The sequence below is a fragment of the Papaver somniferum genome, chromosome 11 (assembly GCF_003573695.1).
Source record: "Papaver somniferum cultivar HN1 chromosome 11, ASM357369v1, whole genome shotgun sequence".
Classification (NCBI taxonomy): domain Eukaryota; kingdom Viridiplantae; phylum Streptophyta; class Magnoliopsida; order Ranunculales; family Papaveraceae; genus Papaver; species Papaver somniferum.
This window is the reverse complement of record NC_039368.1, coordinates 95524786-95542428: the sequence shown is the minus strand read 5'-3', so window position 1 is coordinate 95542428 and position 17643 is coordinate 95524786. Positions and strand designations below refer to the sequence as shown.

Sequence of the window (17643 nt, the reverse complement as noted above, 5' to 3'; positions counted from 1 at the left end):
ATAGTAGTGGAGCTAAAAAACTATTTTGAAAAACTTTTCACAGCTTTGCCTACTGAGAAGCATGAGAACTTATTCTCTCATCTATCGGTAAGAGTAACGGAAGCAGATAATGAGTTACTTATGAATATGAAGCCAAACAAATCTCTTGGGCCAGATGGGTTTCCAGTTTGTTTCTTTAAACATAACTGGTCTCTGGTAGGAGAACAACTTGTAGGTCTAATTCAAGAGTTCTGGTTAACAAAAAAGTTAAAACCCAGAACTGAATAAAACATTTCTTTTCTTAATTCCTAAATCAAAAGAACCATAATCATTTTAGACCAATTGGTTTGTGCAATATCCGATATAAGGTTATATCTAAACTGTTAGCTAAAAGAATGAAAAGTTTACTGGATAAGCTAATCTCTCCTTTCCAATCAGCTTTCTTATCTAATAGCCAAGTAACTGACAATATCTTAGTAGCTCATGAACCAATTTACGCAATAAACCATAAAAAATCAAAAATTGGGGGATTAAGTGTCAAGATTGACATGTCGAAAGTCTTCGACAGGGTAAGCTGAGATTTCTTGTTAACAGCTATGGACAATCTGGGTTTTTGTAAAGATTGGTGCATACTGATACAACAATGTATCTCCACTGCTTCCATCACAGTTTTATTAAATGGAACTGCAGGGGATTTCTTTAAACCTACAAGAGGCTTAAGACAGGGGGCCCTACTTATTCCTAATATGCATGGAAGTCTTTTCAAGACTAATTTTAGATAAACAAAAATCAAAAGAAATTCAGGGTATAAATATTAGTAGGAATAACGCCCCCATCAATTATTTTTTTCGCAGATGATTGCATCATTTTTACAAAACCTAACTTGCGAAGTTGTAAACATTTTTTAAATGTCTTGCATGAATTTAGCTTGGCCTCAGGACAGATGGTGAACTTTGAAAAATCCGGTATCTTTTTTGGAAAAAAACTCACCCAAAACTTAAAAGGATGATGTCCAAAATTATTGAAAATCAAGAAAATTGACACGAAAAACACCTATCTTGGAGCACCTCTCTTCGTCGACAAATCAAAACTTAAAACTTTTGATTTCATTGTCAGCAAGATGGAAGAGAGAATAAAAGGCTGGAAGAGTAAAATTCTCAGCCAACCAAGCAAACTGATTCTTAATAAATCAGTTATGTCTAGCCTGCCAATATATCAGATGGGATGCTTTAAACTCCCTAAGAAAATTACAGCTAGAATCAACTCCATCCAGAGAGACTTCTGGTGGGGGGGAAAAGTTAATTCAAAAGGTATGTTAAGTCTTGGAAATTTATGTGTAAATGTATAACCATGGGGGGATTAGGTTTTAAAGATGTGGAAAAAATGAACAAGGAAATGATGGCTAGAATGGCCTGGAAATTGCTTACCCAACCAGATTCTTGGTGGGTGAAGAAATTTAAACAAAAATACTTCAAGAATAAATCTATGTTTTTAATCAAAAAATCTTCCAACTCTTCTTGGATATGGAAGTGTCTGCTGCAGGGAATCAATCTGATTCGCAAATTCTTGTGCTGGGATGTGGGAGATGGTCAGTCCATTAATATTTGGACTGACCAATGGATCCCTGATCTTGAAACTACTCTTGATCAACTTTGTTCTGAAAAGAACAAATCGTTAACACTTGTATCGGATCTAATTAATCCTAATACGAATAGGTGGAACCAGAAACTAATCAATGAATCGTTTCCTCGTATAATTGCACAGTCTATTTTAAATATCAACTTATTTTTAGATAAGGATGAAAACTTAGAACATGATAAACCTAGATGCAAAGTAACTAGGAACGATATTTTCACAGTTAAATCCATTTATTTTAGACTTTGTGGAATGCATGATATTAACAGAACTATGAAGTTATTTTGGAAAAAATTCTGGAAAGCTAAAATGCCGCAGAGAATAAAATTGTTTGTATGAAAATGTCTTAATGATGCTTTACCAATCAATCAAATTCTTTCTTGCTATATGTCTGATGTAGATGAAAAATGCATTTTCTGTCATGAACATATTGAAATCTTAGAGCATCTTTTTTTTTTTCCTGCATGTGCTTATTCTAAATCAGTATGGAACCTTCCACCTTTCACTGGGGGAATTAATAGTAATTCAGTACCTTTGTCTTTCAAAGAACATTATAATCAATGGCAGGTTGAAGGCGACACTCTAACTGAAACTTGTGCAACTAAATGTCGGTTCATATGGAAGGAGAGGTGCAACAGGATCTTTGAGGAAAAATGTACTTCTTCTCTACAACTTTCAATTACAATCCAACGACATATTAATTATTTGAGCAAGCCTAGAAGGAATATGAACCAGCAAACAAGTTGTGCTAACTTGGTGGCGCATAAAAATATCCTTTGGACTTTACCTGAATCTCAATGCAATAAGATTAATTATGATGCATCTTGGGTGTCTGCTGTTGATAATGCTGGATACAGACTAATTTTGCAGAATGATGCAGGTGAAGGAAGAGCAGCTAAATCTGGCATATTCAAAGCTTCATGTCCAGAAAAATACGAAGCTCTATATCTTCTACAAGGTGCAAAATGGGCCAGAGGCGAAGGTTTATCGAGTTTCTGGCTAGAGGGTGACTGTGAAAGAATGGTAAACTTCATTCAAGTAAAGGAGTCTATGATGGACTGGAGAAATCAGAGGATCGTGAAAGAGGCGACAAAGATATTGGAAGATTGTAGTAACTTTTTGGGCTTCAAGTTTATCCACAAAATTAGTAATTCAGTGGCGGACAAATTAGCGGTGAAGGATAGGAAATCTTCAATTTTTAGTGTTTGGAAAGAAGATATGCCTACCTTCTTAGATAAGTTTATTAGATTAGATAAAAGGAGTAATTTTCAAGAAGACAAGAATAGTAGTATGATCAATGTCATAGGCAGAAATGCGGGTTTATTGTCTGATGATCATAACAGGGTATGTCCTGAGATGATAACTTGACAACATCATACCTTCCTTTCTGTTTTCGTTGTTTTTTTTTCTTTCTTTTTCTGAATGTTTGTGCTGTGTTTTCCTGGGTAATATATTTCATCTTTACTATTAAAAAAAGACAATAGCAAAAACTCCTTTTTGGTGTTTTATTTTCGAAAATTTAGACCCTATGTACAGGATTTTGTTAGTAGAGCAACGTGCGCGATAACATGTTGTGAAACTAAAAAATAAAAAGGAAAGACACAAAGTAGAAAGAAGTTAGAAGGGAGAAATGCTATTCATAAATACGATAGATAATTACATGTTTATAACACATCGCATCATTAATCGTAGGAATGGTCTTTCTCAAAAATTGTTCAACACACCCTGGTTCAAATTATCCTTTGTACCAAATGGTGGGTCATTATGTTCGAAATTGTGATCCTCCCGAATTCAGGTGGGAATAGAGTACTAGCATGAGACAAGATTAAAACGATGTTACGAAAATACCAACATGCATATTCTTGCACAACAAAAAGAGAGCAGAAAACAGTGCTGCCACTTCGACGAGGTAATGATCTTAAATGTATTACATCGTTAAATTTGACTTTGAAAACGTTACATTAAGGGAAAAAAGCCCAATTTGCTGCATCATTGATTCCGTAGACTTGGAAATAGGGAACTGTTATGTATGTCTCCAGCACAGAGGGTAAACAAACTAGAACAAGAAATGTCCAATCTCAAATAATCTTGTTTCTAACATCTTCTAGTTTCTTCAATATTTCTCCAGGAGTCCTATCAAGCTCATCTGCAATCTTCCTCTGCAAATCTAGAGGCAGATTCGGGAACTGTTCGCAGAGATCTCCATCGATCACATCCTGCAATAACATTACCATTCCATAATTGTTATTTCAGTTGAGACTTCACAGAAAGTAAAATGGAAGAATATAATCAGAGGAAAGACACATTGAGTAGACTTGGGAGCCGAATTGCATTATTACCTTAACAGGGAAATAAGCAGACCTATATGCCATGTGATCTCTTCCACATAAAGGAGGGTGTTCCTGCCTCATATGCATCTCCAAGTGTGAGAAGAAGTCAACATCTTCCCTTGAGGTGAACGCAAGCAAGGACCCCACACTTCCCATTACGGTACCATAAATCATACACTCGCCGCCTCCAGGTATGAGAGATGCCTTCTGCATGCAGGTGATATTGTCACCTATATGGAACTGAACAATTTCCTCTAGTTTGTTGGGGGCTCCATTCAACTTCCCTTGTTCCCACTTTATCTTCCCGCCCGTAGGATCTTCTTCGATCTCATCGGACAGATCTTGTGGTAACCGGACAAAGTACACGTTCCCAAACTTGTCTGCACCAGCCATGGTGTCAAAATCTATGTGGTATGATGCTGTGAGCCATCTGGGTACACTATCGTCTGCAAATATGTATAGCTGGTTTTCATCCCTTCTATACTTGCAGTAATGAAATGACTGTAAAACACACAAAAGGCGGTTAATTATTACTCTTAGGTAGATGAAATGATTGTAAAACACACACACACAAAAGGCAGTTAAAAATTACTCTAGGTAGAATATCTCCATGAAAGTTGTAACTACCTGTGCAGTGCCTATTAGACCAAACATACTGGTTCAAGATTTCAGACTCGTCTAGGGACAATTTACGGTGTAATACAAAGTCTTGTATCTTAAAATGTATCTCTAGTGAGGAAGGCCACAGATGGAAGAAAATGGCAGTCAGAAAGGTTCCTAAGGTTAACATGGTAACAAAAATTCTCAAGTAAAGAAGCAGGACAGTGTTGAGTCTCAGACAACAGATATTTGAAGGGAAAAAAGAAGTTCTTGTGAAACACATGATAATGTAGAGAGCTGCAAACATTAAAAAGAATATACCTCTTGGATGTCACCCACATAAATCCGGTCACGATATGTTTGGATAGAGACGATAGTGTTGGGGAACAGCTTATTCTCACATTTCCTGAGCAATCTCTTCTTTCCTAGGTCATACAATCTGAGGGTTTGTCCTATCCCAGCAAGTAATCTTCCTTGGAACTGGCACAAAGAAAGAGGCACACCTTCCACTTGTGTCTTGTGTAGAAGTTCAAGCCGTCTTCCATCATCCATAAACCTATAGATATGGATAAACCCTGCTGTACAACTCTTTTTGGGCCAAAATTGTAGTCCCTTTGCTGTGCCGACAGCTAAAAGGGTTCCATACTCTTTATCATGAAAATTGACTGTGCATAAGCTAAATGCTGCCTCATTATCCTGAAGTTCAAGAAGACATGTAGTGCAAGTGCCTGCAGTTTCTTGCTCAAGAATTCTCCTTGGCTCAACAACTCTGATACAAGACACCCACTTTTCTGCCTCTGCTTTCGGATAACCATACTGCTCATCAGAAAGAGGGTCTTCCTTTTCATCATCAGCCCCATTCTCCATCTGTTCTCCATTTCCATTTGCATTTCCATTCTCCCCCATCCCAGCATCTTCCAAACACTCCTTCCTTGCAGCTTCACGCTCCTCTGCAGTAAGAGCTCCCTGATCACTTTCAATTATTACCAGCAACTTCTTCTTTGGGTGAATAACAAATTTCCTAGGGGTATACCTCAATGGTATAACAGTTTCATTAAAGGTTTCTCCAAGTCTTTCAATAGCAAAGATCCTTAATGCAGTCCCAGCAACAGCTACCACACCTTCAGCACACTGATCAGATGAAAATGACGCTGCATACTCGAGAGTCTCGTAAGAAAGAGGGGTCAACAAGAAATGTCCTTGGTGAATATAACCAAGCCAAGGCCTACTTGACAAGCAAAGCATTGCCCGCCTGCCCCTCACTAGAGTAGAGAAGAGCTTAGGTGCTCTCAGACCTAAGAAGCGGGACCTGGTATCAGTAAGCTGACCTGTCACCATGTCAACGACTGTTCTGTAAAGAACCCCATTCTGTAATCCAGCATTAAGGAACACACTAGCTGGATGATCAGCACCGTCCTCCCCGCCAACAGATGCCTGAACTTCTAGTAATAGGAGAGATTCGGGCGCTGAAGACACACTTTGCACACTCAGAATCTGCATACAGTCATCAGGGTCTAAGGATAAAATTCGTATTGTGTTGTCATAGGATCCGACTGCAAGGAAACGAGACCTCTGTCTACCCTCGGGAACTGGAGCAATATCCAAACAAGCCACATCTCCAGACATCTCATGCTTTTCAACCTCCATCAACTGACCTGTCATGTCCATCTCAAAATAGATAAGCTCCCCTCCACTTAAAGCGATAACCACTTGAAGCCTGTTAGAAGCAACTTTCACAATCGTTCTCTTCCCAGGAGTTTTCCACTCATTAATACGACCATCATCCCTTATATGCCTAATACCATTTGGGTGGACTTGCATCAGAGAATCATCTCCTAACAAAGAGACAGAAAGTGAAGCAGTTGTATCCAGAAACCCACTATCACTAACTTCCTCGACTGTCTCGCCAATAGAGAGCACAAGAGTTGCTTGCGCAAAGGAAACAACAATATATGCATCAAACTCATCACTCACATTCTTCTTTACTGTCCAAACAGCAACTGGTATACCAGGAAGTTGAGACACAGCCATCTCAGCAACAGCCAAACCAGGCCTCAAAATTCGTAGAGATGAACGTGGTCCCCGACCACAAATAGTAAATATCTGAGGAGTCTCTTCCTCGAATAGATTTGAAACTTTCATGTCCATCATAGGCATCAGACTCTCAACTTGATCAATTCTAACAAGGTTCTTAAGACCTCTAGGCTGGAAAAAGACAGGGTGAAAACCTTCGTCAGTTTCCATCAACGTAGATGAGGAAGCTTCAAAATCAGCATCATCTCCAATGGCCTTGAACTGATACAGCCCATGGTTCCCAAATTCTGAGGCAGCAAACAGAAACCCTGTTTTGAGAACACACATCGCAGCTGTTACAGGTATAGTATCAAAATACTTGATCTTCAACTCAGTAACTCGATCATTATTGTGGTCAAGAGTCACCTTAAATACATCTCCATACTCAGTTTGTAACAAAAAGAAGAACATGGACTTCTGTCTATGCATAGAGGCAGACACTATGAGAACCCCACGCTCTGGAGGCAAATCAACTCGTCGGGGAATGACAGCCCGTACGTCAGGGTGACCTTGGTTCTTGTAGATGACAAAATTTTCAGCACAAACAAGAACACCACTAGGTCCATCTCCACCTCCAGGAACCGTAACAAGCATATTAGCACCATTATCAATCGGTTCAGTCCATTTTCTGGAGACATGATTAAGCCCTAAATCAAGCTCATAGAACGTAAGATGCTTCTGAGCTTCGTTGGCTGCTTGCCCAGTAGAATCCTGATCAGCTTCAGAATAATCAAGCTCAATTGCAGCAAAAATAGGATTATCAAAACCACAATCAACCCCAGCAATGGAATACACAATAGTATGAGACTTGTGAGCTTCTAAAGGGGAAGATATGGTTAACCTAGCAGCAGTATCTCTATTCAATACATAAACAAGCTTTTGTTTCTCACAAGCGGCAACCATAACAGCACGTCCTTTAGGATCAACAGCTATATACTGTCCTGGCACAATTCTTCTGGAGCCAGATTTCCCAAAAGTTTCTTGATGAATTTTATCAAAACAATTTCTTTCTTTATTATATTCAAGAATTACAATACGACCAGAATCAGAACCAACGACGATATAATCTTTTTGTGAACCAGTTAATCTAAACTGAGCTAGTGAACGAATAGCTCCAAAAACTTCAACTGATAGAATAGTTTGGATCTTACCGTTTTCATCAGGACGTATTAGATCTAGTACTTTACCTCTTGCTACTACTATCTCTTGTGATTTTCCACCAATGAAGTTCCCATTCGTTGCACATACAACACCAGTAGCTTTTTGCAGGGTTAAACTATAGAGATACATCGTAAAACCCTAGAAAAAAAATTTCAAGTACGGGGAACGAGGGAATGTAAAAATCTAGGGTTTAGAGTTTAGTTCATTCGGAGTATGAGATTTGATGGTAGAAACTAGTAAGATTGATTCATGAAGATTTTTTACTACTCACCTTTGAATTTGATGAGGGTTGGTATTGAGAGAGAAATAACTTGTGCGGACTGAAGGAGGACTGTATAAAAACCCTAGTTGGGCTAGCTTTTGTGACCTTCACCATTGAGCTCTTAACTTATAAAGTCGGTGATAAGAAGGCACGGGCACCACACGGTTGGTGCTTATAACAATTAAGTTGCTTAATGGGCTGGCTTATGATGGCAAAATTATGGGCTTACAATATGAAGCCCAACTATGAAATTAAACACGGTACCAACCGCGCAAAAAGAAAAACAACAGGGCTGAATCGGGGACCTGAAATAGTAATCGGGGACCCCTAGTTACAGGACAAAAAAGGTCATGAAATAGTAATTGGGAGTCATCCCTTATCCACTTTTTTAGAAATGGCTAAACTATCCCTGGATTATTAGTGTTAATTGAGTGTTGATTAGTTGTTAATTAATTTGAGTAGATTAAAATCATATTTAGGGATAAAAAATTGATAAAAGAAAAATTGTGTTTTTGTGTTGTGGAGAAGAAGAAGTTGAGTTTTGGGTGAAAACTTAGGGTTATTTGAAATGAGTGATTCTACTGGAGGAAATGATGTTGGTGAAGCTTCAAACAACAACAATGATTGTGTTGATAGCAAGATTGTCTCAACTAATCATATGGATTGGATGTTTGATGAGGAGATGTTGATAGAGGAAGCTATGAACAATGGTGCAAATGAAGATCCCATTGCTCAAACTGAAGGAACCAACACTCAAAATGAGGAACCCCAAACTCTAAACAATCAGGTAAACTTCCTATACTCTTCAAATCGCATGAATGGTGCTCCAAGTGGTCGATTCATGGTCACTATGAAACAGCTCAGTGTGAGGGTCGTTAGGTCGTGCGTATAATTAACTAACGACTCTGTAGAGTCGTCAATGAATTGGCACCAAAATAAACGACTCCATTGTTCAGTCATGAAAAATCGTCAATGAGGTTCCTGACGACTCCATCTTTTAGGTCATATAGAGTCGTTAATTCTATACATTTAGAACCGAACGACTAAAAAACCTTTTACTCTCTGTAGCTATCACTCTAAGGGTCGTCAGTTAAGCATTACTATATACGGACGACCCTTTCGTATTAAATGAGAGTCGTTTTTTTATACATCTCTAATATTGACGACTCAAACTGTTTTTTTTCTTATTAGAGAAGGATAAAATAAGTATTTCACCCTCATTTATGGAAGCTTCATATATTTTTGGATATGGGTATAAAATGTGTCATGGCCCCAATTCAGCCTTGAAAAATAACTACAACGGAAAAATTATGGGCTTAAAAGAATAGGTTTTGCAACTTAAAAAGGACTTGCGGCTTAGCTTGTTGCACGCTTGCTTGCTATGTAATTTTTTTTTGTTTAATTATTATAATTTAAGTATTTGTTTAAAAAAAACAAAAAAAAAATAATAATAACTGAATCCTGAGATACATTATCAGCCGCCAAATCTCCCTAAAATCGGGAGAGAAATGCTTAAAAAACAAAGCAATGAAAACTTTCTTTTTGTGAATCTTAGCAAGGTAGTCAACAACTTGATTTGTCTCCTTGTAACAATGATTAATCATAACTGAAACAAACTTCCTACAGAGACTTAATTCTTCTCCAAACCTTAGTGGCATTCCAAGGCGGCTTAAAATCAGAATTATTAAGTAACAAACAAACAAATATGGAATTTGTGCGCACATATATCAACTTAGCTTTAATCTTCATAGCAAGATGCAGATCCAGTTCCTCTCCCTCAAGCTCATGGGTATCAATTGAGATGGGATGACAACCGCCATAAGCAGCAGTCAAAGTATCTTCTGAAAATCTTTAGTAATTGCATATTATACCCAACATCATCATCTCCCTTAAAACCATCGGTACTGATTATAACATGATAGCATTTAGGAGTAGTCCGAACACGCTAAATAGATTCTTTGTAGACCTGGTACTTATTGGAACAGATATGACCTATGCCATAACCAAATCCGATAAGAACTACCAGATATCTGATATCCGATGGATGATCAATATTTACTTCTGCATCCGTTCCGATAACAATTCCAGATATCCTACAATATTCGGTAATATTTGATAGTATTTACATTTCATAGATACAAACATATAAAGAAACATTAAGCAAGTTCAACCAAAATAGAACTAGATAACTAAACTAGATGCCAAAATTTCACTGCATAAATTACCAAGTTAACAATCAAATATATTATTTTTTGTATATACATATTTTAAACGAATATCGGATATTATCCCATAAGATAATTTATTTTCCGTATCTGAACTGTTAAACTGGGATTATCTGATAAGATATCTATATCTGATATCCGTTATCCGAAATTTCATATATATTCTAAATTTTTGGATGAACTCAAATGGATAAGAAATATTCGGTAATCCACTAATAGGCCTAGTTCTTTGACCAGAAAAGCACAGTTAAGTCTCCATCTTTCAATAAATTATCTATTAGCAGCATTGTCATCAGTCTTAAGATTCTAAGAGCTCATCTTAAGCAAAACTTCTTGAGAAATTACATAACTCACAACCTTCATAGAAGAATACTTAGAAGCAAAAAATCTGGAATTTTCTCTCTCTCCAAAGATGATAAATGAAACTACTGAGAACCACTCTTCTAAAAAAAATAATAAAAAAAAAGTATTACCTTTACGCACCACATAACCTCCTCATTCCAGTTGTTACGGACTTCTCTGCAATATCCCATCTTAACAAAAGAAACTTTTTCAAATATGAGAAACAAAAGCACACACATGCTTGATACAATCTTGGAGTAGCACTTTTCCTTGAAACTTGATCTATAAGGTGTTTGGATACACTTAATGCCTGCGTGGATACCAAAAGCCTAAACTTTTTAAAAGTATTTATAAGAAAAACAATTTGGATAAGATAGTTTGGGAATTGAGTGACCTAAAATTTGAAAAAGCCGATAAGAAAGTATGGCAGCAAAGTAATATCGTAAGTTAAAATAATTGTCATTGATAATGATGATTGATAGATTCATGCTTGTATCTGAATATACATGTCGATAGCGAAACAACATAAATTAATCGAACAAATCTATATATATAACTAAGTAAGTTCTTGTGACAAAATGGAAAGAACTAAAAAAAAAGTCATATTCAGTGTGGAAAGAAGAAAGTAAAGGGGAAAAAAGATCGGACAAATAATAAGTGATTGAAAAAAATGAGAAAAATCCATATACATACAAAACCAGTAATAGAAATTCTCTATACATTATTGATAAAAGTAATAGATGTATAGAATCCTAATTTTGGCGGTAGATTGATTAAAGATTTTCTGGGGTTGTAGTAATGAGGTTCAAACTCTCGGACTTGTGAAGGATAATTTTTTAGACTTAATAAAAATATGTATACAAAAATATTAACAATGGGTGAGAGGTACTGGGACTAAGGATTTGGCTGAATTCACTACACAAGGTTCATTCATATGTACTTTGACAATTAAAACTCAATAAAATTAACATAGACTCTGATTTTGCCAAGATAGATTCTTAAAACATTGATTGTGAGTCCTAAGCATGATGTATCAAAACAACTAAGCTAAGCATACATCATCAAATTAAATAACAACCAATTAATTCAAATCATATTTCAATTTTAGATTAATGCAAAAGTCATAAAAAAGAATAAAATAAATTACCCCAAGGATGAAATTCAGCCTCCTCCGTCGTCCCAGTGTTGGGGTTTAACTCATCATGATGAAAACACGCTCAAAATATATTTTTATAGCTCAAATGGTGTTTACAACGGAGAGAAAAGGAGAAAATGGTTTAAAACTGTAATCTGCGACGCACAAAAAGCGTCACAGAATGAACGATAAAGAAAAGTGCTGCTGCTGTTTAGACTGCACTGCGACCCACGCTGTGCGTCTTAGTCACTGTTGATAAACGACTGTCCTTGCGAGTCCGTTCTTCGTTTTCTTGGTGTTCTTCATCATCAGCAGCAGCAGCAACAGAGTTTCATCAACTCTTGATTTCTGCTTCTCTGGACCTCCTCTCGACCCCAAACTCTCGACACCTTTCCCAAACTGTTTTGCCTTATATTTATAGTGAATTGGAGCCAAAAATCCGACCATTGATTGCATATATTCTCCATTTAATCCAAATATTCTCGGCTGCCAATAATAACGAAAATTTCCATTTTTAATCCCATGAACGCGTTAACTTTGATCCTGCACGCTCCCATTCGACTTATTCACGCCTCAACACTCTTCCAACGCCAGCAGAACTCCCCCATGCATACAAGAACTTCAATTTTGCTCGTGTTACAGTACACGTGCTCTGTTTTGGGTGTGTGAATCATACCGAAAATTCCAGCCAAATTTGATCGATCATGTCACCCATACTATGTTCCTTAACCTATATCACATCTCTATACCAAATTTCAGCCATTGAATCGACCCATAACCCCTTCATTTTGACGATCGAAATTCTGCGAGAACTGTTTAGAAATTTCCCGCCAAAATCGTTTCAAATGGGGAAGAAACTGGTAGCCCCCTATCCAGAGTAGGGGTGCGAATAGCAGCTGCCTTGGGGGTGACCTGGGGGTGCCCCTTAGTAATTAGGTTACCCCTTATCCAAAAGCGAGAGTCCGAATAACACTTGTCCTCCGGGTGCCAAAATCAACTTTTCGAGCCGAATTTTCCAAAAATGTTTATTTCCTAAAAATACATAAAAACACAATATTAGTACAAAAATAGAGTTCCAACAATATGGACATTGAGGACAAATTAGACACAAAAATGTGTTTATCAAATACCCCCAAACTTATTATTTGCTAGTCCTCGAGCAAAACTAATAAAAAATAAATAAAACCGAGTTAATCTCGGGAGGGTTTACCAGAGGTGTGCCCACAAAACCATTACTCCAGACCCTAGATTATCTATGCAGAACCTTGGAAGGCACTAAAGAATCTCCTTGGTTGGCATACTTATTGACTATAGGAGGAAGTACCCTGATGCGAAATTCCAATTGATGTACACGAGTTTGCACTCAAGCAAAATTCATATAAAGTGACAGAGCTCTACTAAGATAGTTGCACTATGGACATCATATTCGGAGTCAAACTAATCATATGGATAGAAAAAGGAGATGGAAATAGAAAAATGTAGATGGTTTTGATGTTAACCAAATGATCGATGTTTCACATATCTGTCTGAAGGCCACTGCCAGAATGAACCTATCCTAATGGACTGAGATACCGGTCTGACTAATATCAACACAACTGGCATATACAAGGGAACCAGTGGTCAATAACTTAAATCTAGATCAACAAACTGGCAAATACAAGGGAACCACCAGTTGACTACACAGAACAAAAACAATTTTTTTTTAACTTAACGGCATGAATAGATCTTTTTGATCCAAGCACATGCTTCTTGTCAGCAGATTACACGATAGTTCCCACAGGTCCTGCATTCCACGCTTGCTTAGGCGACGGAAACAGGGAGAACACACGCAGATTTCTATCCAAGTGTTAATACTTATTCAGATTGGTCTAACTGGTCCGGTCTCTTTTTTTTTTAGTCACTCTAATTCATCCTAGCAGTGGTAACAACTTGAATCGTGTGCCCCACCTAATCACTTAGAGAAACATAGTTTAAAATGAAAAAATAAAATAAAATAAATGAAAAGGACTCAACGAGATATGGTGCAACTATCATGTTATTTCTAACACCTGAGCTCTGTGCTTTTATGAATAGACTCTATTGATGTTTCCATCTAATCAGATTGGTTCCTCCACTCCTATAACCAAGATGTTCCCATCCACTTAGATTGGTTAGTGCAAACCTTAATAGGCATAAATTTCTAGGCTCTGGAGTTTACTAATTGCAACTAAAAAGTTTCTCCCATACCCCCAAACTTAAATCTAACATTGTCCTCAATGTTCTAAAGATGAAACTAAAAGCATGAACAAGGAGAAATTGTTACCATTTGAAGCGAAAGAGTTAAGGAAAGATATTACCGTGTTGCATGAGCATGGGATACCTCCCAAGAAGTGCTAAATTTAAAGTCTTTATCCAGACTTAGGAAAGGATTAGTCAACTCGAACCATAAAGTAACAGTCGAAATAACTGTGGGTCTTCAAAACTAAATAGAGCTGACCCAAGGAAACTGCAATGAACCAAGAAAATGAACAAGACTAGCAAGCCCTTACTTAGTTTCCTGATTAAGAAATTTATATCTAATTGTGGTTCAGGTTCAGGTTCTAAGAAAGGGTCTAAATAGAAAATTTTCATTGGCTGCGTTTCTTCATAGGTGGGATCCGAATCATTAGGTCCTAGAGTCTGGAAAAACTCAAATATGATCTTAGAAGCGCACAATAATAACCTAAATAACTGAGGATCCTCTAAGTAAATAAGATTTGACTTACATAATTGACCACAATGAGAGTAGTGGTCATTCTTAAGCAAATGTGTCGATTCTAATTTCCTAAAGCATTTAGGTTTAGTCTCACAACTTAATATTCGACACATTTGGAATATAAACGTTCCCACAGTTGGAAGAAAACTATTTGGTGGGAAAACAAAGTCAATCTGGGGATCATAGCCTGGGCAAACCACATCAACCAGAGGATGGGTTTCTAACGACTGAACTTCTTCCTGGACATCATTAGGTTCGGGAAAACGAGTATGAAGGTAATCCTGTAAAATTGTCGAGGCAGAGATATCAAGTCCTAAGTGAAGGGACTTTCTGAGAGTTAAAGGTAAGGCACTAGGAAGGTGATAATCACCCCCAAACTTAGATTTTTGGGTATCTCTAGATAAACTAGCTATAATTTCCCTAATTTCTAGGTCATCAAATTCCTGGAAATGGTCAATTGATTCTTCTAAGTCAGGTTCATCCTCACTCATCTCTACGAGTTCATCTTCTTCGTCTAAGACTATTGTTTCTAAATCGCTAGACTCTAAAACATTATTCTCAGAATAAACTCGTTCCTCTAAATCATTATCGGCTTTGTAAACAGGAAATACTACATCGTCTAAAACGGTATCTCTAGTAAAATCCTCGTCCTTTTGAATAGGTGAATAATTATTAAAATTATTTGGATTTGAACTAGAAATAATATTATCATTGTAAAGCTCAATTGGAGTAACCATTTCCTGGTCACTATTCCTACATAAGTATGATTCTCCATCAACACTATCCTCATTATAATAACATGAAAAAGATCGAACCTCATCAAAACAAGTGGTGCTACCAATTCTAACCTTGTCATCTTGATTATGAAAATAACTATCCTGATTTTTAAGGGTATTATTGGAAACACTATATTGAAAAGTAAGATTATTTCGAGCAAGTCTTTCGTTCGTCTCAGCCATCAGCTTGAGGGATTCCTCTATAGAAAGTTCACTCATTATTGTAGTTCTTTCGTCTAGAATTACACTATTCATCTCAGCTAACTTACGCGTCGACTCAGCTAACTCCCTGAGGGACTCTTCTAAAGGAGGAATAGGAACAGAGGGATCATAAAAAGGACTACTTTTCAATAGTTTGATTGTATCCTCTAGATACGAAGAACTAGTACTATAATCTTCTTGCTCGTAAGACTGATGCATGTGTGGATAGTAATTGGGCTCACCAGGGTATGACCCATGTCCTTCCAAATGATGGCGTTCTCAACCACTATTCCCAACATGGTCATAGAAAGGATGATGTCCATATTCAAATTCAGGTCGATAATCATTGTATTGGCTTCTGTCATACCAGTTCGGCATTCTTAATTGTAAGGGAATTCTACACAATCACAAACAAGGCTGACTCGACCAAATCAAACCTACTGATTTCTAGCAAACAAAAAGCATGATGGCTCCACTTAGATTGTTTTTAGACCAGCTTCTAATCCTTCGAAATGGAATTCGTTACAATTTAAGTAAACCCCTCTGGAATCAATCCGAGTCAAAGTAAGTTAAATTGAGGCGAGGGAAGCTCAATGGAGCTTTGATACCCAAGGCCTCACCGCTATCACAAGGCGGCGCAGTCATGCATTCAACTCACAGAAACCATCATGAACTTCGAAGTATGCTAAAAAGAGTAACCAATATTTTTCGAAAGATTTTCCTACCAAGCTCGTTACCCTATCGGTCTCGTTCTAATCAAATTTTAAGCTTGGGTTCGCGTTAGGTTTCGTTTTACTAAGGCGGGCAAGAAGGGAGCGGTGATGAAATCCGAACCCTTATCTTGTATTGGCCAGGCCTTGCCCTTTACTAGGAATTTAAAAACAGTCCAAATTCGTCCTCAATCAATGAATCACCTTAAGGAATACAGTAACTCGCTTACAGGAGATTCGCGAGTGTTTCGATGGACTTACCTCCCGTACCAGACGGGGGATGAACCGTTGAAGTCGACTCGGGCCACGACTCCTATGTCATGTACGAACCCGAGGGGCCGAGACGATATAATAATCGTCGTCCTTCCCTGCACACAATTTATATATGATTTTTTTTATATATATAACCCTTCCGTAGGGTTTAAAATTAAAATAAATTGTCCAAAGTCCAGTCCAAAGAAAAGAAATACAAAAAATAATAATAATAATTACAAAAAAAAAAAAAATGGAAAGTCTCTAAAAAAAAATAAAAAATTCTCTCTTTTTTTTTTCTCTTTTTTCTTTATTTTTTTGCTTTGTCTTTTTTCCTTTTCTTTTAGCTTTAAGCTTTGATTCCAAGGTCTTTAGTATCCAACTTCAAACCTGTAATACAAAGACACAACCAAAGAGACGTAAAAAGAACAAATGGAATAATAAAAAATAATAAAAACCTAAAAATTCTACCTAAGCACAAATCCGCATCGGCGGCGCCAAAATGATTAAAGATTTTCTGGGGTTGTAGTAATGAGGTTCAAACTCTCGGACTTGTGAAGGATAATTTTTTAGACTTAAAAAAATATATATACAAAAATATTAACAATGGGTGAGAGGTACTGGGACTAAGGATTTGGCTGAATTCACTACACAAGGTTCATTCATATATTCTTTGACAATTAAAACTCAATAAAATTAACATAGACTCTGATTTTGCCAAGACAGATTCTTAAAACATTGATTGTGAGTCCTAAGCATGATGTATCAAAACAACTAAGCTAAGCATACATCATTAAATTAAGTAACAACCAATTAATTCAAATCATATTTCAATTTTAGATTAATGCAAAAGTCATAAAAAAACAATAAAATAAATTACCCCAAGGATGAAATTCAGCCTCCTCCGTCGTCCCAGTGTTGGGGTTTAACTCATCATGATGAAAACACGCTCAAAATATATTTTTATAGCTCAAATGGTGTTTACAATGGAGAGAAAAGGAGAAAATGGTTTAAAAATGTAATCTGCGACGCACAAAAAGCGTCACAGAATGAACGATAAAGAAAAGTGTTGCCGCTGTTTAGACTGCACTGCGACCCACGCTGTGCGTCTTAGACAGTGTTGATAAACGACTGTCCTTGCGAGTCCGTTCTTCGTGTTCTTGGTGTTCTTCATCATCAGCAGCAGCAGCAACAGAGTTTCATCAACTCTTGATTTCTGCTTCTCTGG

General features: G+C 37.1%; 2 protein-coding genes across 2 annotated transcripts; one reads left to right on the top strand and one right to left on the bottom strand.

The window, feature by feature from the left end:
* Positions 1-2001: 2001 nt before the first annotated feature.
* On the top strand, positions 2002-2982 carry LOC113324797. The gene has a single exon (XM_026573086.1). It carries the CDS (start codon positions 2002-2004, stop codon positions 2980-2982), a length of 981 nt encoding a protein of 326 aa, XP_026428871.1.
* A 467-nt stretch (positions 2983-3449) lies between these two features.
* Positions 3450-8133, bottom strand: LOC113322934 (spliceosome-associated protein 130 A). The gene is made up of 3 exons (XM_026571129.1): positions 4866-8133; positions 3954-4445; positions 3450-3830 (listed from the first exon to the last, which is right to left on the bottom strand). Exons 1-3 carry the CDS (start codon positions 7905-7907, stop codon positions 3693-3695), a joined length of 3672 nt encoding a protein of 1223 aa, XP_026426914.1. The 5' UTR covers positions 7908-8133; the 3' UTR covers positions 3450-3692.
* Positions 8134-17643: the final 9510 nt, after the last annotated feature.

Bases quoted from the DNA above. Each gene is read 5' to 3' on its own strand.
- LOC113324797 (XM_026573086.1), top strand. From the start codon at position 2,002: ATGTCTGATGTAGATGAAAAATGCATTTTCTGTCATGAACATATTGAA.
- LOC113322934 (XM_026571129.1), bottom strand. From the start codon at position 7,907: ATGTATCTCTATAGTTTAACCCTGCAAAAAGCTACTGGTGTTGTATGT. The intron at 4,446-4,865 runs GTATATTCTTTT...TGTGTTTTACAG, and splicing joins ATGTGGGTGACATCCAAGAG to TCATTTCATTACTGCAAGTA. The intron at 3,831-3,953 runs GTAATAATGCAA...ATGTTATTGCAG, and splicing joins CTGCTTATTTCCCTGTTAAG to GATGTGATCGATGGAGATCT.